General features: G+C 52.3%; 1 protein-coding gene across 1 annotated transcript; it reads left to right on the plus strand.

Annotated features, from left to right (window-relative positions):
* The first annotated feature begins 2,921 nt into the window (after nt 1-2,921).
* Frmd8 (FERM domain containing 8) lies at nt 2,922-24,824 on the plus strand. The gene is made up of 11 exons (XM_059262572.1): nt 2,922-3,099; nt 3,392-3,476; nt 4,950-5,117; nt 8,203-8,304; nt 8,587-8,645; nt 8,750-8,916; nt 13,715-13,939; nt 16,090-16,213; nt 17,175-17,318; nt 21,386-21,590; nt 24,169-24,824. The coding sequence occupies exons 2-11, from the start codon at nt 3,392-3,394 to the stop codon at nt 24,288-24,290; spliced, it is 1,401 nt and encodes a 466-aa protein (XP_059118555.1). The 5' UTR covers nt 2,922-3,099; the 3' UTR covers nt 24,291-24,824.
* Nucleotides 24,825-25,227: the final 403 nt, after the last annotated feature.

The following is a 25,227-nucleotide window of genomic DNA, read 5'->3' on the forward strand; positions in this document are numbered from 1 at the left end:
CAGTACCGCCCTTCTCTGACCTCATGTCCTGCTTCCTGCTTCGCTGAAAACTGGCTCTCAGCCTCAAGGCCCTAAAGCCGGCTTGGCTTCCCCTTCCTGAACATACTCTCTGTGAACTCCTTCAAGCTGGGGCTGAAACATCACCTTCTCAGTGAGCCCCCCCAAATCATCTCATGGACAATTGAAATCCCCCCCGAAGTCTGCACCCCTCTTCCTCTCCCAGGTCTTCCTCTCCTTTCTCTTGTCACTTGTCACCCACCTGCTACATGCAACTAACTGGTTGTCTGCAGTCAGGGACCTGTGGCTGCTTTATCCACTTACATGCTCAAGGGATTAGAGACTGTGGCACAGGGCAAACATAATGAATGCTGATGAATGATGAATGGATGAATGGTAGCCAGAGAATGCGAAAGTCCATCAACAGAGGTGGACAAAGACTGTGGTACCTGAACACAATGGAGTTTTAAGGTGTAAAGAACAACAAAGTGACATCATCATCATGCTAAACAAAATAAGCTGACATCAGAAAGGTCATTATCACGTTTTCTTTCATGTGTAGAATCTAAAATTAAAAATAAACCAGGCAAACTAGGTGGTGGTGGTGAATGCCTTTAATTCCAGCACTCAGGAGGCAGAGGCAGGCAGATCTCTGAGTTTGGAGCCAGCCTGGTCTACAGAGTGAGTTCCAGGACAGCCAGGGCTACACAGAGAAACCCTGTCTCAAGGGGAAAAAAAAAAAAAGCAGTAAATGTTTTTAATTGTTCCATTTCTCCAGCCCCAATATTCATTTATTTATTTTTATGTGTGTATGTTTGTGTGCCTGAATGTACGTATGTGTCCTATCAGTGTGCATGAGCCCTCAGAGGTCAGAAGAGGGTGTCAGATCTTTTAGAAATGCAGTTACAGGAGGTTGTAAGCTACCACACCTGTGCTGGAAACAGAACCTGGGTCCCTCAGTGCTATTAACCAATGTCAGCCCTCCAGGCCCATTTTTTTAAAAAAGAATTAATTGCCAGCCTGGTCTACAGAGCGAGATCTAGGACAGGCACCAAAAACGACAAGGAGAAACCCTGTCTCAAAAAAAACAAAACAAGAAAAAAGGAATTAATTGTGTGTTTCAAAGAGCAGGAGGAGTGTGCACGCCTGTACCACAGCACTCATAGAAACCAAAAGGACAACTTTGGGGAGTAGTTCCCACCTTCCACTTTGTTAAAGCAGGTCTCTCTTGTTTCTGATGCTGCACAGCCTGGTCTGCCCGCTTCCAGGTGATCCTCCTGTCTCCGCAGTCCATCTGGCCGTAGAAGTGATTTGACTAGATGCCTGACATCCTATCAACCTGGGTCGTCTGGAGTGCAGTGAGCACTTTCACTCACCGTCCCATCTCCCCAGCTCCAGGATCTAGAATAAATGTGTATACACATCACACATGTGCACACATGCACACACACCACACATGCACATACACACACACACACACACAGGACATAAAAATAGGAAGAAGGGACACTCTGTGGGGAAGGGAAAGTCCAAAACGTGGGGGAACAAGAGGCAGTAATGGAGCAGGGAAGAAAGGTGAAGGGGTCTACATTTTGTCTCAAGTGTAGCTCAGGATTAGAGTGCTTGCTTCATTCACACGCAGGAGGCCCTGGGTTAAGCCCACATTAACATACAAACACACACACACACACACACACACACACACACACACACACACACTTTTTAAAGTATCCAGCACATACATGGTGGCTGCTAATCCTCTAGGTTCCATTCACAGAGCCCATAAGACATGTTCATGAGACACATGGGAGAGGGCTTGGCCTATGTCCAGCACACAGTAGGTAAGCAGGAACTGAAGACCTTCCCTCTCTGCCTGTAGTGTTTTGTATCTCCTATAGCAGTACTGTGGCCTTCTGTAATATTTATTGTTGTTACTTTGGTTTTTTGTTGTTGTTGTTGTTGTTGTTTGTTTTTTTTGAGACAGTCTCATATGGCCCAGGCTGACTCTGTCCTATGTGGCCAAGTATGGCCTCAACTCCTGCTGATCCTCCTGACTCCATCATCCAAGTACTGGGGTTACAGCATTTGCCGTCATGGTTGTCCCACCTAATTTTGTTTGGTTGTTTTTTCACTGTATTGCTCTGTCCTGGAAATCCGAGATCTGCCTTCCTCTGTCTCCCTCTGCTGGAATTACAGGGTTGTGTGCCATCCAGTTTGGACCAAAATGAATTAAATTGAAAAACTCAGCAAGGCATGGTGGCGCACACCTTTAATCCCAGCACTCTGGAGGCAGAGGCAGGCGGATCCCTGTGAGTTCCAGGCCAGCCTGGGCTACCAAGTGAGTTCCAGGACAGCCAGGACAGAGACACCCTGTCTCAAAAACAAAACAAAAAGAAAAGAAAAGAAAAGAGAAAAGAAAAGAAAAGAGAAAAGGAAAGAGAAAAGAAAAGAAAAGAAAAGAAAAGAAAAGAAAAGAAAAGAAAAGAAAAGAAAAGAAAAGAAAAGAAAAGAAAAGAAAAGCTCAACAAAACAAAAACAGCACTGAAGACCAGCCAGGAGCTTCCACTGCTGCCCAGCCCAGCGTTGGTCCCAAGGAAGCATCTCCATTTCAGAGAGGGGTCCAGTCAAGTCGCAAGGAGAGGTAGCGGCACAGCTCGCGCGCTCATGCTTGGTTTTCATGAATCTTGGCCACATCCTATTACAGATCAAGGGTCTCGTCCACGGAGCAACACCGGGGATTCAAGTAGGCGGCGGTGACGGACACAACAAGGGGCGTGGCTAGGCCGGGCTCGCGCCAGGGGCTTTCGGATGCGCGCGACCCACCGAGCTGGGGGGCGGGCGGGCGGGCGGGAGGAGCCGAAGGACGGAACGAGTGAGCGCGCGTGCGCAGAGGCTCCGGACTCCGATTGGCTCCCACGGTCGAAGGGGCGAGGTCTGGGATCCGAACTTCCTCCCACGGTAGCTTCGGCTGCGCCTAGCCTGCGTACCCACCCTCAGCGGGGGTTTGAGACCCCGCAGGCGGGCGTGGCGGTGGGTCCAGAGCTGGAGGCCTGAATCGGGTGGCATTCTGGCGTGAGGCAGCGAGCTCTGCGACCCTGCGAGGTGAGAGCGCGGCCACTCCCTGCCCGGGTCCCCGCCTTGGACGGGGGCGCGCCTTGACTTGCCTGGGCGCCCTGCGACCCCATGCACCTGACGGTCACCGCCCTGACCCAGCACCACCCTTACCTGCACTCGGTCGAGGGTCATTCCCCACTATCCGCCTGCACAGTTGACCCCTGTACATAGATTAAGACTTGTAGACCGAGCCCGGGACCCCTTTGCTTCTTGGCTGAAAGTTTGAGGACACCATCAGCCCAGGATCCCCATTAAATGCTCTCTGTCGCTCCTGTTGCAGATGGATGGCGCAGAAGGCAACACGGGGCAGCCCGGCCCTGCGGAGCGGTCCCACCGAAGCAGCGTTTCCTCCGTGGGAGCCCGAGGTAGGTCTCTACGCTTTTTTTCATCTCTTCTGTACCCTTTTTGGTCCCAACCCTGGGGACGTGGCTCCGGTTTGCCTTCGTTTTCAGTAAGTTAATGTTATAAGAAGTAAGATGTGTTAAGGTGTGGCAAACCCGTAGAAGTCAAAGGACCTAGCTGGGCTGTGTCAGTCGTAGTGACCAAGCCATGCACTTCTTGAATCTTCATGTCTTCACGTGAGGACACGTAAATGGAAAGTGACACCACTTCTTTGGTTCCATTTCTTTCTTACAAACAAACAGCCTTTTGAGCGCAGGGATTCTCTTCTTCGTTTTATTGGAAGGCAATTCGGCCCCAGAGAGGTTGTTAGGTCCCAAACTACCGGAGCGGGCCAACGTGATCATGAACTTGAGCCTTCAGGGCCCTGTTTTCCTGCCTATAAAATAGATCTGAACCTCAGTCTCCTGGAGGAGACTGTTTGATCTCTCAAAGTAGCTGTGGGAGCAGAAGAGACCAGAATCTAAAAAGTCCCTTCAGCGTGTTAGCTCTGTGCCATGTCCAGCACATTTACAGGCTTTGTAGGATTGGTGGTATCCCTTTGACGAATGGTTATTAACTGTTTTTACAGAGTTACAGCTGACTCAGAGTCCCGCTGGAGTCAGCCAATAAGCAGAGAGCGGCAAGGATTGCAAGTTGAGGATTGAAGCCCTCAAACTCAGTGTTCCTTTACTGGCCTGTGGTTCAGGGATGGGGACTTGAACCTGGCCACCCTGCCAAGCATCTGCCGCTGGCTGTGGATTCCAAATGGGAATCCAGCTTGTTACAAGGGAACACTTGGCTATATGAATTGTTTGCTTTTTCCTAGTCTACTTAAAGCTATTCGCAAAGCCACGATACTGATCCTTAGAGTTTTGAAGAGTCCCAATGAAGCTGAGACTTGGAGCCTGCTGTAACCTGGAGTGGCCTTAGAAAACATCATTGCCCTCTTAGTCTGACCCAGACAGTCAGAAGGTCACTAGTTGGCCTTGCTCCCAGCCTGATATGGAAGTGTGACCTCAGGATAAGTGACCCCTGTCCTACTTCCCCACCTGAGAAGTATTATTGGAAATTCAGCAGTATTTGATACTGCAGAGGAAGAGGGGAGACGGTTTTCATGTACTTAGGGGGTGAAATGGGCCTGGTACCTGGGCCATGGTTTCTGGGTAATTTGAGGTCTCAAAAAGGCAGCACTTTTATTTATTTATTTTTAAAATACTGGTCTTGCTATGTAGCCCAGGCTGGCCTAAAACTTGAAATCCTCCACCTTTAGCCTCCTGAGTCCTGGGACCACAGGTGTGTGCCCCCATACCTGGCCATAAGCATCACTGGGGGTCTTGAGGGGGTATGTCAGTGTAGCCTGGGTTATGATAGGGAGCAAAGGGTGGTGGAGAAGGCCCTATTGGCCTTGTTGGCCTGGTGGTGGGCCTCAGATGACAAGAGTCCAACTTATCTTCCAGCAGCAGACGTGCTGGTGTACCTGGCTGATGATACCGTAGTGCCCCTGGCTGTGGAGAACCTGTCCTCCATCAGTGCCCATGAGCTGCACCGTGCAGTCCAGGAAGGCCTGCAGCTCCCAGATGTGGCCTTGGAGGCCTTTGCACTCTGGCTTGTCTCCCCTCTTCTGGGTAAGGTCTGGCAATGAGAGGGGAGGGTGAGAAGGGACACTAACTGGAGCAGAGAGAGGGCTTAGCTATGAGAACCTGTGGCCACTACCGGTCGGAAAGGTGGGACCTGGTGTGTCCCGGAGCCCCAGGAGGTTTCCGGATCCCCTGTCGCTGCCTTTTTCTTGTGCTGATGCAGTACGGCTGGATCCCTGACCTCCAGAAGAGCAGAAGGCCCCCTGCATGCAGAGGGTGCAATCTGAGCCACGCCGGGGAGTGTAACTTCAGTGTTTCCCTGTGTGTGAAGGAGGGCTGAGGTCTGCCCTGCAGTGTGAAGTCCTGAGATCTGGAGCAGTGGGTTAGTGAGTGTCAGGACCAGAAAGACCCCAGCGGCCAGCCTCTGCATCGGCCAGCCTCTGCATTGCTGGCAGGAGGGAGGAGTGTAGATGTGGCTCAGGAAATGCTGCTGCTGTACAGGAACACCTTTGCTTAGGTGTGGGGCTGCAGGGAGAAGAGGAACATGGCTTTCTGCATGGCGCCTCCGCCCTACCTAGTTTCTGGCCCTGTGACCACACAGTTCCTGCCCTGTAGGCTGGGGCCCCAAAGTGGGATGGGAATGGAAGACGGGGTTTTATAGACTCAGGCCAGTGAATGAAGTCCCTCATTATGGTCCCTGAGCCCGTTGACATGGGAGGAAAGAGACTAAAGGAGGGTCATTGTCATCACTTTGGGAAATAAATCAGGGCTGGCGCCAGGGGTGTTCTCTGAGCTTAGATTTTCCTTTGAGGGCTAGCAAGATGGCTCAGTGGGTGACGGCACTTGCCGCTAAGCCTGTCACCCTAGTGTGACCCTTGGAACCTGTGTAGTGAAAGGAGAGAACAAGTTCCTGCAAGTCCTACTCTGACTTCCCATTCATGACCGCACGTGCACACACAATAAATTAATAATAATAATAATAATTATTATTATTATTATTATTATTTTTAAGTTGAGCATATACCAAAGTATGGGCTTTTTGGGGTTTTGTTGTTGTTGTTGTTGTTGTTTTGAGACAGGGTTTCTCTGTGTAGTTTTGGTGCCTGTCCTGGATCTCACTCTGTAGTCCAGGCTGGCCTCGAACTCACAGAGATCCGCCTTCCTCTGCCTCCCGAGTGCTGGGATTAAAGGCGTGCACCACCACTGCCAGCCCAAAGTATGTTTTTTAAAAAATCCCTTTGTGGGTTAGGAACACAGCTCAGTAGTAGAGTGCTTGCCTAGCCTGTGCACGGCCCTGGATCAGTCCCTAATGTTGACAAAACCAAAAGAGAGTGACTGTGCCCTTGTTGTGGAGGAAGGGCCACTTGGTCTCAAGAATTCGAGCAGGACAGCTGTGTCAGGCCCTAGGGATCAGAACTGGTACCTCCCTCTCCAGAGGCCCCTGGGTTTCTGCCTCTATCCTGTGGGAGGAACTCCAGCCCCCACCCTTGCTCCTCCCTGCCCCCTGTCTTCCTCCAGTTGCCGTTCCCAGGCTCACACCCACCTCTTCCGCTGTCCCAGCTCCTCCTTTGCCCTCTGAGCTGCTTGCTGGTCAGGGCTGTGGGCCCCTTGGCTATGTGGAAAGCTGGGGATAGCGAGTCCTAGTGGGTGGCCCCTCTTCGGTCACGAGAGGCTCCCAGTGCTGCTGCTGGGCACCCTGCTCCTCCTCCACGTTATTCATGCCCGCTCCCTCACATTCCCTAGCCTGCCTGCCAGTGGCAAGAACTGAATGCTTTGCCTGTCCAGGATGAGAGTGCCTGAGGCCGCAGTACAGTCAACACCCACGTTCTTCCCAGGCTGGGGTGGGAGGCTGAACGGTTCCTTCAAACCCCTCCACACGCACACGCACACGCACGCGCGCACGCACATGCGCACGTACACACACACAGACACACAGACACACACGCACGCGCGCACACACACACACACACACACACAGACACACAGACACACACACACACACACACACACTAAGCAGCTGTGAGTGCCGGTGAGGCAGAGCCTGCCATGCCCCTCATTATTGCCTGCGTGGAACTAGCTCCAGGAACTGATAGTCTTACTTGGATGATGGCTGCCAGGGAGGAAGGTCCCACCCAGAAGTCTGAGGCTGTGGTGTTGGGATAGCCCTATTCTGATGGTGGGAGCTCTGGGACTTGGAAGTGAAGGCAGGAGGAACACACCCCGTGCCCAGGTCTACCGTCCCACTCTGGATTTCCTCAGTGCTGAGACAGACAGGGAATCTGATGCATGGCATCCTCCATCGGAGAACTCAAAGAGCATGACTCCTGAGTCAGATGTGTACCGAAGGGAGGCTCGGGACGTTAAGCTCTGGTCCTGTGTGGCCATTAACTGTGTGTAGCCCTGGGAAGTGGCCATCCCTTGTGGGCTTCAGGTGAAGTGAGTGATCTTGGCGTCCCATAGCCCCATCTTGTGAGCCTGTGGATGGTGGGAGGACAGGGGAGGTGGAAGAAATGAAGGCTGTGGGAAAATTGGGTCAGAAACAGGACAAGAAAGGTCTGGAGCTGGATACAGAGGTTGGATGGAGGAGGCTAGAGGCAAGAAGGCCACTTGGAGGCTGGGGCTGCTATCTGGTCAAGATCAGGGTCCAGAAGGAAGGTCCGAGTAGTCCAAAGAACCATTGGCATCTGGCTGGCAGGACAAAGTGCTCTCAGCCATTAGTGGGGAAGGAGACAGCCAGAGGGAGAACATTCGTGTCTGGCAAGGATGTGCTGGCATCCTCACCGTATATCTCAGCACATCCCTGGGTGAGCCCAACACCACCTCACCTCTCAAGCAACGTCTCAGGGGACCGCTGTCACCTAGTTCACGGGGCCCTACTGTACAAGCTGAATCTGTCACTTGCTGGGGCTTGAGGCAGGTGACTCACCCCTCTGAGCCTGGTGCTCTCCAAGTTAGAATGGAGGTCACGGTTGTTCAGGGCGAATACCCTTAAGTCATTTGACGTGGCTCTGGGCCCGCTCAGTTACTGTGGGTTGTGACTGTCCTCATTGCTGGTGGACAGTATGACGGTGGTTAGGCCCCATTGGCCTGGTCAGCGGGCAGCTGCATGGCCATCTCCTCTTTAACCCTGCAGAGGTGCAGCTGAAACCCAAGCACCAGCCCTACAAGCTGGGCCGCCAGTGGCCGGAGCTGCTGCTGCGATTCACCGATGCCTCGGATGAAGACGTGGCCATGGGTCAGTGTTGCTGGGGCAGGGGCTCTGTCTCCTCAGCAGTTTGTCAGCCACCCCGACAGAAGAACTTAGAGGGCATCTGAAGGGAGCCTTGGGGAGGCTAGGCTGGGAGAGGCTGGGAACAGAGATGCACTGTGTGCTCACTGTCTGGTCAGCACCCCCCATTCAGGAGGGCTCTCCAGACAGAAGAATGAGGTTGGAGCTGGGGCCGGCCATTTAGGGCAGGGCAGGGCAGGGCTGTGTAATGCAAGGGGACCAGGCACTGACTCTAGCCCCTCTCCCCAGATGAGCCTTCCCTTCAGTTCCGAAGGAATGTGTTTTTCCCAAAGCGCCGAGAGCTCCAGGTAAGGCATGCGCCGGTGCCCAGTCCCCAACCCCTGGATACTCAGACAGTCATGCCTTGCCCAGTTCCTCTGTGCCGTTATCTTCATGCCACACTGGCCTGCAGATCCATGACGAGGAGGTCTTGCGGCTGTTCTATGAGGAAGCCAAGGGCAACGTGCTGACTGCTCGGTACCCTTGTGACCTGGAGGACTGTGAGGTGCTGGGGGCCCTCATATGCCGTGTGCAGCTTGGGCCCTACCAGCCTGGCCAGACTGCTGCCTGCACTCTGAGGTAAGGACCGTGAGACTTGAGATAGGCATGCAGTGGGAAAGTTGCTGTGCAAGATTCTACTTACAAGTGGTTCTAGGTCCTGCAAGGTGGGGCAGTCCTGAAGTCAGGCCTTGGACGCACACAGGCTCACTGGGTGGCCTTGGTGAGTTCTCCACTTTTCTGAGCTCCCTTTTCCTCAATCTGTGGGCAGTGGATACACACATGAAGTGACATCTAAGGGGCATCCTCAGCACAAGGGATGTGCACATGTAGATGGAGCCCCACCTCCAGCTCTAGTCTGGAGGGAGTTGTACTTTTGTTTTGTTTGTTTGTTTGTTTGTTTGTTTGTTTTTCAAGACAGGGTTTCTCTGTGTAGCTTTGTGCCTTTCCTGGAACTCGCTTTGGAGACCAGGCTGGCCTCAAACTCACAGAGATCCGCCTGGCTCTGCCTCCCGAGTGCTGGGATTAAAGGCGTGCGCTGCCGCCACCTGGCATACTTTTGTTTTTTAAATGGTTTATTTTTATTTTATGTTCATTGGTGTTTTGCCTACATGTATGTCTGTGTGAGGGTTTCAGATCCCCTGGAACTGGAGTTATATAGACAGTTGTGAGCTGCCATGTGAGTGCTGAGAATTGAACCAAGGTCCTCTGAAAGAGCAACCAGTGCTCTTAACCTCTGAGCCATCTCTCCAGCACAGGAATTGTGCTTTTATTCTTTAGAGTCACAGCCAGGAAGTGACTGTAACACACACACACACACACACACACACACACCCCAGTAACCACTAACAGTTCAGTGTAAACTCCAACCCCGAAGAATAGAATCCTCTTCCCAGACACTCTCCAGGCCGCTGCCTGCTTCTGGTTCCTGTCTAGAAAGATGGAAGTTGAGTCTGCCATAATAGCAGAGCATGTTGGTCTCTGCCTCCATAGAGGTTTAGAAATAGTTCCAGGGACAAGGTCTGGTCCACACCTGTAATCCTAGCATTTGGAAGGCTGAGATAGGATTACCATGGGCTCTAAGCTAGCCTGAGCTAAAGAGCTGTGATCCAGGCATGATTCCTCATGCTCGTAATTACCATAAACATTCAGAGAGTAGAAGCAGGGAGATCAGGAGTTCAGGGTCATTCTTAACTACATAGTATGTTTGAGGCCAGCCTGGGTTACATGAAACCCTGTTGCAAATAAAGAGTATGACAAATTCTGGTGACTAGTATACTTTTATTCCAACCTATTTCTAATCAGGGTTCCTTGTTTCCCCAATCTTGCAATGAGTGGAAAAGTCAGTAAAGAGGGACCCTGTGCTGATGACTATTTGGAGCCTGGCAGGACTAACCTGGGTTCAAAGTCTCCTGAAGGCTTATAGCTGATCTGTCTAAGGCTGGTGGCCACGGCATCCTGAACCTCAAGATGGACAAGTCTGTTTTTCTTGTGCCTGACAAGAAGCCCGGCTCTGGGGCTGGAGAGATGGCTCAGTAGTTAAGAGCATTGACTGCTCTTTCAGAGGTCCTGAGTTCAATTCCTAGCAACCATATGGTAGCTCACAACCATTTATAATGCGGTCTGATACCCTCTTCTGGCATGCAGGCATACATGCAGAGTACTTATACCAAAAAAACCCCACATAAATAGATAAAGAAGCCCAGCTCAACACATTGCACAGTTCCTTTGTTCACTCATGCAAGTCTGGATAGTCAGGGTGTCCTGGGCTGAGCTCAGCTGTGTCCCAGACCCTCTGCTCCTCGCCATTCAGCTCTTGTCTTGGCTCAGACACGTTATTCCCTTGTGGCCTGGTGGCTGTAGCAACTGTCTATTGTAGAAGAGAGGTGCCACTTTCCTTACACAGCTAGAGCCCCCTGGCTCACTCTCATGGCACACAGCTTATGCTAGGCCTACCCAGAGGAAGGAAGTACAGTGGTTAGACCACTGACGGGCTGCAGCTGTGTCTTCCATGGGCCCCACTGTGAGCCTGCACACACCTGAGAGCTGAGAACCGGCTTTTCCGTGACATGTGGGAGCTGTCGTTAAAAAAATGACTTGGGTAGGGGTGGGACAGAGATGGTGATGGCCACAGCTGGAGTCCCCTCATGCACCCAGTGACTCGGGCTAACAAGTTCCCTCCTGGCCTTTCCCTTCTCTTCCCTTGGAGCAGCTGTCCCTCCCCATGGCCTGGGCATTTCGATTCCAAAAGCCCCAGCAGGACTCCCCTCTGGAAAAGGTGATACCATGGAAGTTTACCAAGTTAACTTGAAGCTGGGGTCCATGTTGGGCTCTCTGTGCCTGTAGGATTTACGGTTCTGTTGTAGACAGGCCTGTATGTACATGCTGACTTTGAGGCCCCAGACCCAGAACTCTGAATGTGGTCTGTTAGAATGTCAGTTCTCTGCCAGCAGGAGCCCAGGTGGCCTGAGGTAGAAAATGGTCGAGAGCCTCCCTGCCTTGTGTTCCTGTTTTCTGAGTCAATGGGACTTTTTCCACCAAAAAATGACATGGATGGTGTGGTACTCAGTGCTGGCTAGTTTTATGTCAACTTGACACAAGCTATAATCATCTGCAAGGAGAGAACCTCAAGAGAGAAAATGCCTCCAGATCGGGCTGTAGGCAAGCCTGTAGAGTGGACCTAGGACCAAGCTGTGGGCCACCAGAGTGAGCCTGGGGCTCTAGCTGTGTAAGGAGGATGCTCTATTTTCCGTGAATCTATGATGCTCTGGTTGGTATTCAGCCATTCTTCTCTTGCTGAGCAGGACACTTGAGAGGCTGTCTTGGTTGGGGTTCCTACTGCTGTGATAAAACATCGTGACCAAAAGCAGCCAGGGAGGAAAGGGTCTGCTTGGCTTACACATCCCAAATCACTGCCCACTGGGGAAAGCCAAGGCGGGAACTCAGACCAGGTGGGAACTTGAAGGTAGCATGTGCGGAGGCCATGGAGGGGAGCTGCTTACCGGCTTCTTCCTCATGGCTTGCTCGGTCTCCTTTCTCTTGGTTTTTCAAGGCAGGGTCTCTCTGTGTAACAGTCCTGGCTGTCCTGGAATGGAATTCTGTACACCAGGCTGGTCTCAAGCTCACAGAGATCCGCCTGCCTCTGCCTCCTGAGTGCTGGGATTAAAGGCGTGCGCCACACCTGGCTTCAGTCTGCTTTCTTATAGAACCCAGGAGTACCAGCGCAAGGGGCTTGGCTCTCCCTATCAGTCGATGCCCTACAAGAAAATGCCCTGCAGCTGGCCCACAGCTGGATCTTACAGAGGCGTTTTCTCCCTCAGGCTCCCTCCTCTCAGGTGATTCTAGTTTGTGTCAAGTTGACATAAAACTAGCCAGCACAGAGTATCACAGCCTCTGTGTCATTTTGGGGTGGAAAAAGTCCCATTCACTCAGAAAACTCAGTTGTCTAGCTTCAGAACACAGACGTTGCTCAGATACCTGCTCCAGCCAGACTGCTCCTCTGCCCTTTTCTGGCTTCCCATCCTGACCTGAGCACCTCCCAAGCCTTCCTGCTCTCCTCTGGCCCTTAGTGTCACCAAACGTCATTTGATGGGAAAGGGGTTCTCCACGGTGCCCAGCATGCGGTGGGTGTTAGAATGTTTGCCTCCTTCCCTCTCGGTTGAAGACTGGTCTGGTGACACCCTGTCTGTCTCTGCCAGCCTAGGGTGTTCTCTTGAGCAGGAGAGAGCAGGATCAGAGCGTGGCCGCAGATGGTAACCCTAGCTTGTCCTTGGGGGACCCCCTCCCAAGTCCTGGGCCTAGGCTTGCAGAATTTTCGTGTTTTAGTGTAAAGGCAGCTGTTTTTACAGGAATAGGGTGGCAGCGCTGTCCCCACCCCGCAGATAGGCAGGTGCCCCTGCTGGTCTCACAGTGCTTCAGAGCCTGTCCTGTGGAGGTCCGATCTGACCACACCTGTGCCTGCTGCTCTGGGCTCTCCCATGTATACTCTGGGTCTCTTATGCCCTCCATGGCTTAGAAGTTGTTACAGAGTTCCCTTCTTCTGGAAACCCGTTGCTCTCAGAGAGGAAGAGCATCCATCCCCACCCCCACCCTGACTCAACAGTGGGCCTTGCATAGCAGGCAGGGTTGGCCTGGAGCCAGGCTGAGCAGGCCACTGCTGGGTGGGGACAGTGGGGAATCTCTGTGCAGTTCAGGACCCCTATCACCCCTAATGTGTTGTGGGATACTTCACTGTGTGAAGATAATATTACTGTGATTGGTTTAATATTTGAACGGCCAATAGCTAGGCAGGAGATACAGCCGGGACTTCTGGGCAGAGAGAGAGGAAGTGAATCTAGGCGTAAGTCAGATTCCAAGGAGACATAGAGGGAGTCGGACCTACAAAGTGAAAGAACGGGAAAAAGCCACATGGTAAAACAGATTAGTAGAAGCAGGTTAATTTAAGTTATAAGAGCTAGTGGGACAAGCCTAAGCTAAGGCCGAGCTTTCATAATTTATAAGAAGTCTCTGTCCGGGCAGTGGTGGTGCATGCCTTTAATCCCAGCACTTGGGAGGCAGAGCCAGGCAGATCTCTGTGAGTTCGAGGCCAGCCTGGTCTACAGAGCGAGATCCAGGACAAACTCCAAAGCTACACAGAGAAACCCTGTCTCGAGAAAAACAAACAAACAAGAAGTCTCTGTTGTTATTTGGGAGGAGGTGGTACAGAGAAAGACTCCGCTATGCTGCTGCACAGCAGAGGGCCTTGGTGTAGTCATGCCTTAAAGGTCCATAGCCCTGCCACCTGCCAACCCTTGCCCACCCTGTGAGCATGGTACTCACACCCTGAAGACCTCAACACCCCTGGGAGGACCACTTCTTCCCCATTTTCCTTCCCCTGCAGGGAGAAGTTGGACTCCTTCCTTCCTGCCCACCTCTGCAAACGAGGCCATGGCCTCTTTGCTGCCTTCCGGGGCCGCGGGGCCAAGACTGGGCCAGGCGAGCAAGGCCTGCTGAATGCCTACCGCCAAGTGAAGGAAGCAGCAGGCAGTGACAGTGGGCCTGAGACCACCTTGGGCTCCTACTATCGCGCCTACCTCCTCAAGTGCCACGAGCTGCCCTTCTACGGGTAAGTGGTGCATCTCGGGAGCTCCTGCCCCCTCTTTCAGTACCCTGCAGACCGCCCCGAGGCTGGACGGTGTGGCAGGAGAGACACACACACACACACACACACACCCCTGTGCTCCAGTGGCACCATCCTGCTCTTGAAGAGCTGGCTGGACACTGGTCCCAAGTGGACTATCTTCTCTCCTTCCCATCCCCAGCCCTCACTCCTTCCTCGGTCCTCCCCTACCCGCCACAGCCCCTTACTGGCCTGGCTGATGGCCTTGCAGCTAGTGCTCTTGTTCACACACAGTGTGTAACAAATCGTTCTCTCCTGCTGGGCGTGCCCCACACAGTGATGAAGCTGCTCTGTGGGACAACAGAGGAAGAGAACCACTGTAAATAGCAGCCGGGAGAGCCGAGGAGGTGGGAACAGTAATCTAGACACGTGGTTTTCCACACTAGCCTCTCGTGTTGACCGGTTGTCATTTGCTGGGATGCCGGCTTGAGTGGAGCAGGTTCCTTAAGGTGGGAACTTGGTTTTGGGTGTGCCGGTTGAAAGATGCCGATTAGATGCCTGTGTGGTGATTCCATACAGGCATTTGGGTTCCTGATCTGGGGCTAAAAAAAAAATATTGGTGAATTGTTTCAAGTCTGGAGCCCTGAGAAATGACCAGGGACCCAGTTGGTGGTGGCGCCCACCTTTAATCCCAATACTCGGGAGGCAGAGGCAGGTGGATCTCTGTGAGTTTGAGACCAACCTGGTCTACAGAGCGAGTTCCAGGACAGGCTCCAAAGCTAAACAGAGAAACCCTGTCTTGAAAAAAAAAAACAAAAAGAAAAAGAAATGGCCAGGGAGACAGGTTGAGGAGAAGAACAGTGTGGAGGAGACGTCCCGGGAGGAGTCCCTGTCTCTTCACGCCAGGTGCCACACGCCCATCCTGCATCTTCAAGGTCTTGTTCATTGTGCCCACTGAGCTCATCTTTGTGCTGTGGCTTGGCCTCAGCATGCTGGAAGTGGGAGAGTAGGGCAGTGTGAGAAGAGGGTTAGAAACATCGAGCACGAGCCGGGCGGTGGCAGCGCACGCCTTTAACCCCAGCACTCGGGAGGCAAGGCAGGCACATCTCTGTGAGTTCAAGGCCGCCTGGTCTACAGAGTGAGTTCCAGGACAGCCTGGGCTACACAGAAAAATCCTGTCTCAAAAAACTGAAAAGGAAGAAAAAAACAAAACAAAAACCCAGAAACAGCGAGTGTGTCTAGCTTTTATGGAGTTTTACTGGACATTGGAGCAGGAGATGTGGGCATAGCAAGGACAAAGGATTTACTGGTTTTTATAATGGATGAGGTGACTCTGTGTGTGTGTGTGTGTGTGTGTGTGTGTGTGTGTGTGTGTGTGTGTGTGTTTTACTCTGTGTGTGCGTGTGTGTACACGCACACGCACACACACACATATACTCATTACTGGGCAATCCAGGAGTGTGAAAAGTTCATGGGAGTGGGGTTCTATGACAGCTTCGGTTTCCTCCTCAGCTGAGCCTAAGAGCTGAGGCGGGTTGTGGAATTCTCCAGAAGAGGGGCACTCACCTCTCATCCCCGCCTGCTTTGACTTGGGCTGTGGCTTAGGCGAGTGCAAGAGGCAAGGGTGAGCCTCGGAATGGGTGAAATCGTGGCCTGCTGTGGAGGAGACGGCAGCTAGGTGTCTTAGCACCCTGAAACCACCTCGCTTTTCCCTTCAGCGTTAGGTCCAGATGCCACTGTCCTAGGCAGCCCTCCCTTCCTGAACGCCCCAGCAGGTCCCTGCTGCTAAAGGACTTTTGCCATGGACAGGTGCAGCAGGCTCAGCCGTGCCCCTCACCTGAGGCACCCAGGCTCCTAGGGGTCCCTGAGGCAGCTGGCTGTGTGCTTTCCTGGGTGTGTGCTTCCTTCCGCCCACAGTGCCCACCCAGCGCCATGTTACCCAGGTCCTCCTTCCTGCTCAGTCCAGTCCTACTTAGCCAGTCAGGTGTTAGCACCTCTGATACCTCCCTATTACTTCCTGTTTCTGTCCCCCACCACCAAGACAGACTTCTGTTTACCCTTCAGTCACCCAACCAGCTTAAGCGTCTGAGTCCCAGCATAGTCCTCCCGGGTGTGCTGGGTGCTGGAGGGGCAGCTGACTCTGGTGTCCTCTCCAGGTGTGCCTTCTTCCATGGTGAGATCGACAAGCCGGCCCAGGGCTTTTTGCATCGGGGCGGGCGCAAACCAGTTACCGTGGCCATCAGTCTGGAGGGTGTGCATGTCATCGACAGCAAGGAGAAGGTACCACCTCTGTCCAGCTCCTTGGGGTGGGACTAAACTGTCCTTGGAGTGGGGGTCTTGTCCATGTCTTCTTGGTTCCCCTAGGACTGTAAGCATCCTCGGAACAGTATTGAGTAGACTGGGTAGGGGACTCTGCCTCCCTCTGATGTCCCTGAAGTCATGCTCATGCATTCTGGGACCTTCTTTGAGTCTGTTCTGAGCCATGCAGAGGGGTGGCAACTGGGGTCCTGACTCTGAGTGGGTAGTGTCTGGCAGCACCTTGCTGCTGCTCCTGGCCGGTGGTGGAGACTGGCTGGCCATTTTCCACAGACTCCTGCTGGGAGCTCCCTGGGCTGACCAAGAGCTCCCTGATTTGGTATCTGCCTTACCTCCGGCTCACCGTGTAAACAGTGGTGTCTCGGCCCTCCTTGTACAGCAGATGCCTGCACCTGTCCCTGGCATGCCCATCCTAGCTGCTCTTCTCAGGGCAAAACCCTTGACCCGGCTGATTCCCAGACCTCAGGGGCCTGACCTGCTGGAGGGACGCACTGAAGAGTATGGATTCCTGACCTCGTACAGGAAGGGCTGCAGACTTAGCGTGGAGGTTTGGGGCTCTAATCAGTGGTAGGATTCTTGCCTTGGTTACATACGGCTCTGAGTTCAGTGCTCAGTGTCACAAACAAACAGGCACGATAAATATCCCTTAATCCCAGCAGACGGAGGAAGAGGCAGGCAGATCCCCGTGAGCCTGAGGCTAGCCTGGGCTACATAGTGAGACCCTCTCTCAGGAAAATAAATCAGTACAGCAGGCAGATTCCCTTGAGCCCAAGGCTAGCCTGGGCTACATAGTGAGACCCTCTCTCAGGAAAATAAATTAGTACGGAGAGGCAAGCGCACTGGGGAAGTGTCCCCTTCGGGAGGCTGATGGGGACCCGATGGGAAGTAGAAGGTTAAGCCTGTCCTTTGTTTCCCCGCTGCCCAGCATGTGCTGCTGGGTCTGTGCTTTCAGGAGCTGTCATGGGACCACACATCCCCCGAGGAGGAGGAGCCTGTCCTGTGGCTGGAGTTCGATGGTGACAGTGAGGGCACACCTGTCAACAAGCTCCTGAGGATCTACTCCAAGCAGGTAGTGACGTGGTCCCACACTTGGACAGAGAGGCTGGGACCAGGCCTCCGGTGAATCCCAAACCCTGGAGCTCCCAGGTGCCCGGGGAGGAGGTGGGAGTGCTGCCCGGGGCCTGGGGAGAGTGTCTGGCTTCAGCTGGCCTGAGCAGCCCTGGTGAGCTCTGCAGCTGCTCTGGAATCACATGGGGGGGAGGGGGGCTGCAGGCCGTCCCTCGAGGGCCAGCCCACGCTGTCTGCACAGCCGTGCCATCCCTGTTGCAGAGGCCTAAGAGGACAGGTGAGGGGCGGGTGCAGAGGCCCTGAGGGCCTGTGTCAAGGACATCCGTTCTCTCCGCCCACCATCCAGTGTTCTCTTCCTGCTCAGCCACGTCAGAGCTGGGCCTGCTGTGAGCCTTTCTGGGGACTGTTCTTGCCCCCTCTTTCTTCTTTTAGCACATAGACAAATTCCAGGACTCCTGTCATTAAAAACACATGTCTTCTCCCTCTGGTCTTCCAAAAACTTGAATGCCCAGATAGCTGCTGAGCAGCAAATAGAAGCACAAGTTGTGTTCAGTCCTCACTGTGTAATGTGGCAGCCGCTGAGGGTAGCGCCTTCCACTAACAACATGCTTTTAGATTCATCCATGTTGTGTGGTGTGTCTGTTCAGTCTCTTTTCTTTCTTTTTCCTCTCTTGCTTTCCGCTGCTGGGGATCAAACCCAAGGCCATACACATTAGGCGAGTCCTCTGTCATTGAGTGACCCCCACCCCCGGGTCCCGGTCACCCCTTGTTATTGCTCAGTGGTCGGCTGCACAGGTACACAGCTCACTTACCCATTGAAGAACATCTAAGCTGTTCCCACTTTGACTCTGCCCAGTAAGCAGCACTGAATATTTGTGCATAATGTTTTTGTGGATACAGACCTTCTTTTTTAAATTTTTATGTGCATTGGTGTTTTGCCTGTATGTATGTCTGTGTGGCGGTGTCGGATCCCCTGGAACTGGAGTTACAGACAGTTGTGAGCTGCCATGTGGGTGCTGGGAATTGAACCCAGGTCCTCTGGAAGAGCAGCCAGTGCTCCCAACTGCTGAGCTATCTCTCCAGCCCCCAACCCTCTTTTTTTAAACAGCCAGCCTGCTTTCCAGAGCTCTGCTGCTTCCCGTTCACATTTCTGTGGTTGCTCCCCACTGTGGCAAGCACTGGCTAGTGTCAGTTTCTTTGTTTGCTCTTGTAACGGCTCAGTAGTGGGATGGGGTACTGCAGGTTTAATTTGTACTTTCCCGGTTAGTGACTAATGATGTGATCTTTCCATGATGGTTAATTGCTGCCCACAGATCTGGGCAGTGTCAGGTTAGCTCAGATCACTTGTGGTATGTGTGTGTGTGTGCGTGCGTGTGTGTGTGTGTGTGTGTGTGTGTGTGTGTGTGCGTGTGTGTGCGCGCGTGCGTGCGTGTGTGTGTGTATGTGTGTGTACTGGGACTGACGCAGGAGCCCCTGTGCCCAGCTTTGTCCTCTTTTGTTGTCACGTGGCCTTCATCACGGATGGCTCCCTTGCCAGATGTTAGCAGATGTTCATCACAGATGGTGAGAGTTCACTCTGCCTTCTCACACTGGCTCCCTTGCCAGATGTTAGCAGATGTTCATCACAGATGGTGAGAGTTCACTCTGCCTTCTCACACTGGCTCCCTTGCCAGATGTTAGCAGATGTTCATCACAGATGGTGAGAGTTCACTCTGCCTTTACACACTGGCTCCCTTGCCAGATGTTAGCAGATGTCTCCTTTCAGTACATACCTCGCCTTTCATTTTCCCTTTCTTTTTAAAAGGTTTGTTTGTTTGTTTGTTTAGCGTACATTAGGGGTTTGCCTGCATGTATATCTGATTGAGGATGTCAGATGCCCTGGAACTGGAGTTACAGTTGTGAACTGCCATGTGGGTGCTGGGAATTGAACCTGGGTCCTTTGGAAAAGCAGCCAGTCCTGCTCTTAACTGCTGGGCCATCTCTTCAGCCACCCCCACACCCCCACACCCCTGCACCCCACTTTGTGTTCTTTTTAATTGAGACAAGGTTGCTCTATGTAGCCCTGCCTGTCCTGGAACTCCCTCTGTAGACCAGGCAGGCCTCAAACTCAAGAAATGGGTCTGCCTGGCTCTGCCTCTGCCTCCAAGTGCTGGATTAAAGGAATGTGGCACTAAGCCTGGCTGGCTTTTCATTTTCTTCTTTTCTTTTTTTGTTTTTTGTTTTTTGTTGTGTTGTTTTGATTTGAGACAGGGTTTCTCCGTGTAGCCCTGGCTGTCCTGGAACTCACTCTGTAGACCAGGCTGGCCTCGAACTCACAGAGATTCTCCTGTCTCTGCCTCCTGAGTGCTGCCGCCACCACCACCCAGTGAGATATTTTAATTCTAATGAAATTTCTTTCTTACATACACATTCACACTCACTCACATTCATAGGTAGTCTCCTATAACCCAAGCTAACCTCAGACTTGCTATATAGGTGAGCCCGACCTTGAACTTCTGATCCTCCTGCCTCTGCCTTGTGAGTGCTAGGATTGCAGACATGACCCTGTTTCTGTGGTGCTGTGGAAGGAGTCTGGGCTTCATGCATGGTGGGAAAGCACTCTATGAGTTGAGCCTCATCTCCAGGCCTGGTTTTTGTTTTTAAGACAAGTTCTCACTATGTACTGCTTGGTACCAGGCACAGTGGTATGCACTATGGACCCAGGCAGGAGGCACAAGACTGACCTGAGTCTACATCCCCGGATCCCCCATAAAAGGCCAACTGTGACATGCATCTGTAATCCACCACTCCTGTGGTGAGATGGGACATAGAGACAGGAGAATCTCCTAGAAACCCATGGGCCAGCTAGCATGGGGTACTTAGCTAAAGAAACGGGAGGTTCTTCCTCAAGTGGAAGAGAAGATGTAACTCCCAAACATTGTACACACACTCTCACACACGCACACACACACACAAGCACACACTCACACACACAACTACACTTTTTAAAAAAAATGAAACAAAGGGGCTGGAGAGATGGCTCAGAGGTTAAGAGCACTGACTGCTCTTCCAGAGGTCCTGAGTTCAATTCCCAGCAGCCACATGGTGGCTCACAACCACCTATAATGAGATCTGGTGCTCTCTTCTGGCCTGCAGACATACATGCAGGCAGAACACTATATGTAATAAATAAATAAATCTTAAAAAAAAAAAACGAAACAAAGAATGAGACAGTGGCTGGAGAATCGGCTCAGGGTTAAGACTTAGAGAGGACTGGGGTCTATTTGCACCCACCCTTATGGTGCCTCATAGCTGCCTTTAACTCCGGTTCCAGGGGACCCGACATGCTTCTGGCCTCCTTGTTTACCAGGCACACACGTGCTACAGGCAAAAGCCTCATGAAGTAAAAATAAACCTTTTTAAATAGAGAAGAATGTGACCGATGTCAGAATTTCTTGGTCTTTTCAGTGTTTACATATGCTCTATCAGTTGAGCACTCCTTAGTGGGAATTCTGAAATACTTAACAGGCCATTTGAAGCCAGGTGGCACACGCCTGTCTGTATCCAGCACTGGTAGCTGAGGCATGAAGATGAGGTCAAGGCCAGTATGGGCTCCCTAGCGATTCCTACCTCCAAAGGGAGGAAGGAAAGAAATGCAATGGATTTGTTACTCATACACCCCACAGCCTGCAGTTCTGGCAGCTTCCTGCCAGCTCTTGAGGGTTTTCTGTGTAGCTGGTTATGTTGTCTGGCCGCAGCTTGGTTTCTCACCTCCCAGTCTGCATGCCTTCTGACTAGCACATCCACACAGCCTCCCGAGCTGTGCCTTCTGACTAGCACGTCCTCACAGCCTCCCGAGCTATGCCTTCTGACTAGCACGTCCCTCCTTCTAGACCTTACCTCTGAAGTCACATCAGAGACATCTTCCCTGCCCTCTAGTCCCTAGAAAGCCGACCTATTCCCCACCCCAACCCCGCCCTGCCACCTGCCCCCACCAGGAAGCAAAGGCTTTAGGACTGTTGGGTCTGCATGATGTCCCTCAACAGTTGCTGCTCTGTGGCCTCACACCAGCCCCTCTCCCCTCCCCAGGCTGAGCTGATGAGTGGCCTCATTGAGTATTGCATTGAGCTGAGCCAGGCCGCTGAGCCCACTCTGCCCCAGGAGAGTGCATCTGGTCCCCAAGAAGCTCCCAGACCCTCTCCACCTCCCATTCAGCGCCCCAAGCTGCGGAGACAGGGTAGCGTGGTGTGTAGCCGGATTCAGCATCTCTCCACCATTGACTATGTGGAAGACGGTAAGCCTCTGGTGGTATGCGTGGTGTCGCACACACAGTGTGAACACAGCACACACTTGCACACATGCCACGGGGACTCCAGAGGGTGGGAGAAGGAAGAGCTGGGGCCTCAGCCCTCAGGGACATTTCCTGTCTGTCCTATCTTACGGCTGCACTGACAGACATGTCCATTGTAGCATCTTCTAGAACATGGAAAACAGGAAAGAAATTCTTCATGCTTTTTCTTTTTTTTTTTTAATAATTTTTAAAAAATATTTATTTATTATGTATATAGTTGTCTACCTGCATGTGTCCCTGCAGGCCAGAAGAGGGCGCCAGATCTCATTACAGATGGTTGTGAGCCACTATGTAGTTGCTGAGAATTGAACTCAGGACCTGGAAAAGCAGTCAGTGCCCCTAACCTCTGAGCCATCTCTCCAGCCCCCTCTTCATGTCTTTTTTTTTTTTTTTTTTTTTAGTGTAGTACTAGGGCCAGTGTGAGATGGTTCAGTGGTTAGGTGCCTGCCATGACCTGACAGCTGGGTCCAATCCCTTGGACCCACAGGGTGGGAAACAGAACGGACCCTGACCTCCACATGTATGTCATGTCAGGCTCACCCTATAGCCTGACACACACAAAGAAAAACCATGTAATTAAAAAGAAATTAGCCACACCTTTAGTCCCAGCACTCAGGAGGCAGAGGCAGATGGATCTCTGTGAGTTGGAGGCCAGCCTGGTCTACAGAGCGAGATCCAGGACAGCCAGGGTTGTACAGAGAAACCCTGTCTTGACAAACCAAAAAGAAAAAAGAAAAAAAGAAATTAGCCAGGTGTGGTGACACACACCTTTGATCTCAGCACTTGGGAGTTTAAAGGCAGGCTGGTCTGTACAATCAGGGTCTAGTCCATCAAAGAACTACACGGTGACACCCTGTTTTTGGTTTTGTTTTGGGTTTTTGTTTTTTTGTTTGTTTTTCTGTCTCTCTCTCACACACACACATACTTTCTTCTGGTTCTCTGAGTGTATACATTTGTCCTATTTCAGCATCTGAGGCAGGATACCACATTCGTATTTTGTCCTTTTGAAACAGGGTCTCATGTATCCCAGGCTGGCCTCAAACTCCATATATAACCAAAGATGACTTTATTTTACTTATGTTTTTGAGACAGGGCTGCCCTGGAACTTGCTATGTAGACCAGGCTGGCCTTGAACTCATAGAGAAGTGCTTGCCTCTGCCTCTCTGAGATTAAAGTTGTGTGCCGCCATGCCCTACTCAGATTACTTTAAACTGAACTTCTGCCTTCAAAGTAAAACTGATTCTTAGGTTTTTTAATTTTTAGTTTTTTCAGTTAAATTTTTTTTTAAAGATTTATTTATTTATTATGTACACAGAAGAGGGCACCAGATCTCATTACAGATGGTTGTGAGCCACTACATGGGTGCTGGGAATTGAACTCAGGTCCTCTGGAAGAGCAGTCAGTGCTCTTAACCTCTGAGCCATCTCTCCAGCCCCTAGTTAAATTTTTTTGTTTTTTATTTGTTTGTTTGTTTGTTTTGAGACAGGATTTCTCTATGTAGCCTTGGCTGTCCTGGAACTTAATCTGTAGACCAGGCTGGCCTCGAACTTGTAGAGATCTGCTTGCCTCTGCCTCCTGAGTACTGGAATTAAAGGTGTTCACTGCCACCGCCCAGCTTTTTATTTATTTATTTGTTTGTTTGTTTGGTTGGTTGGTTTTTCGAGACAGGGTTTCTCTGCCTAGCTTTGGAGCCTGTCCTGGATCTCACACTGTAGCTCAGGCTGGCCTCGAACTCACAGAGATCCGCCTGGCTCTGCCTCCTGAGTGCTGGGATTAAAGGCATGTGACACCACCGCCCGGCTTAATTTTTAATGATTTTATGTCTACAGGTGTTTGTCTGCATGTGTGTCTGTGTACTGCTTGGGTGTCTGGTGCCCAGAGAAGGGTATCAGAGCCCTGGAACTGGAGTTACAGATGGTTGTCAGCTGCCATGTCAGGCCTGGGGATTGAACTTAGGTCCTCTGGAAGAGCAGCCAGAGCGCTTAGCAGCTGCGCCATCTCCCCAGTCCCGACATTTACTGTTTAGTTTTAGTATATTACTCACTGTCTTCACTGTGGCTCATGCTGACCTGGAACGTGAAATGGTCCTCAGACACCCTGGCCTGCATCGCGCGTACTTGTCACGCCTTTGTCTGGCCTGAATGAGGGGTTCCCGCTGAGCATTTGGTAAAAGGCCTGATGTTGGAACTGAATGTTTCCCTCATGCGTTGATGGGTTTAGGGATGTGAGCAGGCAGACCAAGGCGTCACTGTCATGGCGCCCTGACCACAGCCACTGCCTTCCGTCACCTGTTTGGCTTCCCAGTCTGGAGTCATCCCTCTGTCTGGGATTGGCGAGGGTGACCGTGGTTCCGCCCTACCACTGATGATGGAGTCTGGGGTGGAGACTCCGGGGTGGAGACGGGCTCAGAAGGACACCTCTGAGGGGAAAGCACAGTTCAGACTCCAGAAGAAGCTGCCCCAGTGGAAGCGAGCCCCGCCTCCTCCAGCCCCTCTCCTCAGCCTGTCTCTCACCCTCACAGGCCGGGGGATCAAGCGAGTGAAACCAAAGCGCACCACATCCTTCTTCAGCCGACAGCTCTCCACCAGCCAGGGCAGCTACACTGTGGTACAGCCCGCTGATGACAGCCTGGAGCAGAGCTGAGGGAAGCCGTGCCTGACATCTGGATGCCCCGGACTGGAACAGGCACTGCCCTAGGCAGGACCAAGCCACCTCAGTCCCACAGGCTGTGGGCCTGGGCTGGGCTGTGCAGGGTCTGCTTTGGAAAAGTGATGTCCGAACCTGCCCTGAACCTGACTGGGAGGAGCTGGCCTGCAGCCCTCTCTACAACCTGCCTCTTCCTGAACTCCAGGCCCAGCAGCTGCCCCTCCTGCTCATCTCCACATAGACTGTCTTCTCTCTGAAGGGACTGCTGGCAGTTCCAATGGCAGGGGACTGGTCAGAGCTCAGGGCCTGCAAGTTCAGTGTTTGCCCTTGGTCTCCAGGACCGCAGTGACCTTAGCTTGTATTCCTTCTTCTGACATTCCACCCACACTGCCAGGACAGGCTCTGCCTTCTCTCCTGGGGTGTGTGGGACTGGAGGTCCGCTCTGCAGGTGGAGGCCTGTGTGCCTGGTCTCTGTCCTAGCGACTGGCTCCACACTCCACACAAGGAAAGCCCTGGCAAGCCCTTCCACCTCCCTGAGCTTGGATGGCTCTGCCACACCTGCCAGGCCCGTTCTTTTCCTGTCATCTGGGTCTCGGGGTGTTCGATTTCGTCTTGTCTCATCTGCTTTGATGAGATGACCTGGTAACTCAAGCGATCCCCATGCTGTGGGCTTCCCTGAGGCCAGCCACACTAACCCAAGCCTTCTCAACTAAGGATATTGTAAAGGGGGCCTGGCTCTGCTCCCCGGCAGCAGCGACTGCTCTAGAGAGGAGCTGGTCCAGGGAGGGATGCTCTCCAGGCCCTTGGGCCCCACGGTGGTGAGTGTGCAGCTCTTAGTACTTCCTGGGAATCCCCACAGGGTCCCAGAGACACAGAGCTCAGCTTTGTCTTCTCAGTGGAAAACCACAGAAGTGCAAACCCTCGCATTTCCCTA

This window comes from Peromyscus eremicus, chromosome 1, assembly GCF_949786415.1.
Source record: "Peromyscus eremicus chromosome 1, PerEre_H2_v1, whole genome shotgun sequence".
Taxonomy (NCBI): Eukaryota; Metazoa; Chordata; class Mammalia; order Rodentia; family Cricetidae; genus Peromyscus; species Peromyscus eremicus.

What these genes read in the sequence shown, in the direction of transcription:
- Frmd8 (XM_059262572.1), top strand. Translation starts at nt 3,392, where the DNA reads ATGGATGGCGCAGAAGGCAACACGGGGCAGCCCGGCCCTGCGGAGCGG. An exon ending in CACGAGCTGCCCTTCTACGG is followed by an intron (nt 13,940 to 16,089) that starts GTAAGTGGTGCA and finishes TGTCCTCTCCAG; the next exon opens with GTGTGCCTTCTTCCATGGTG. An exon ending in CATTGACTATGTGGAAGACG is followed by an intron (nt 21,591 to 24,168) that starts GTAAGCCTCTGG and finishes TCACCCTCACAG; the next exon opens with GCCGGGGGATCAAGCGAGTG.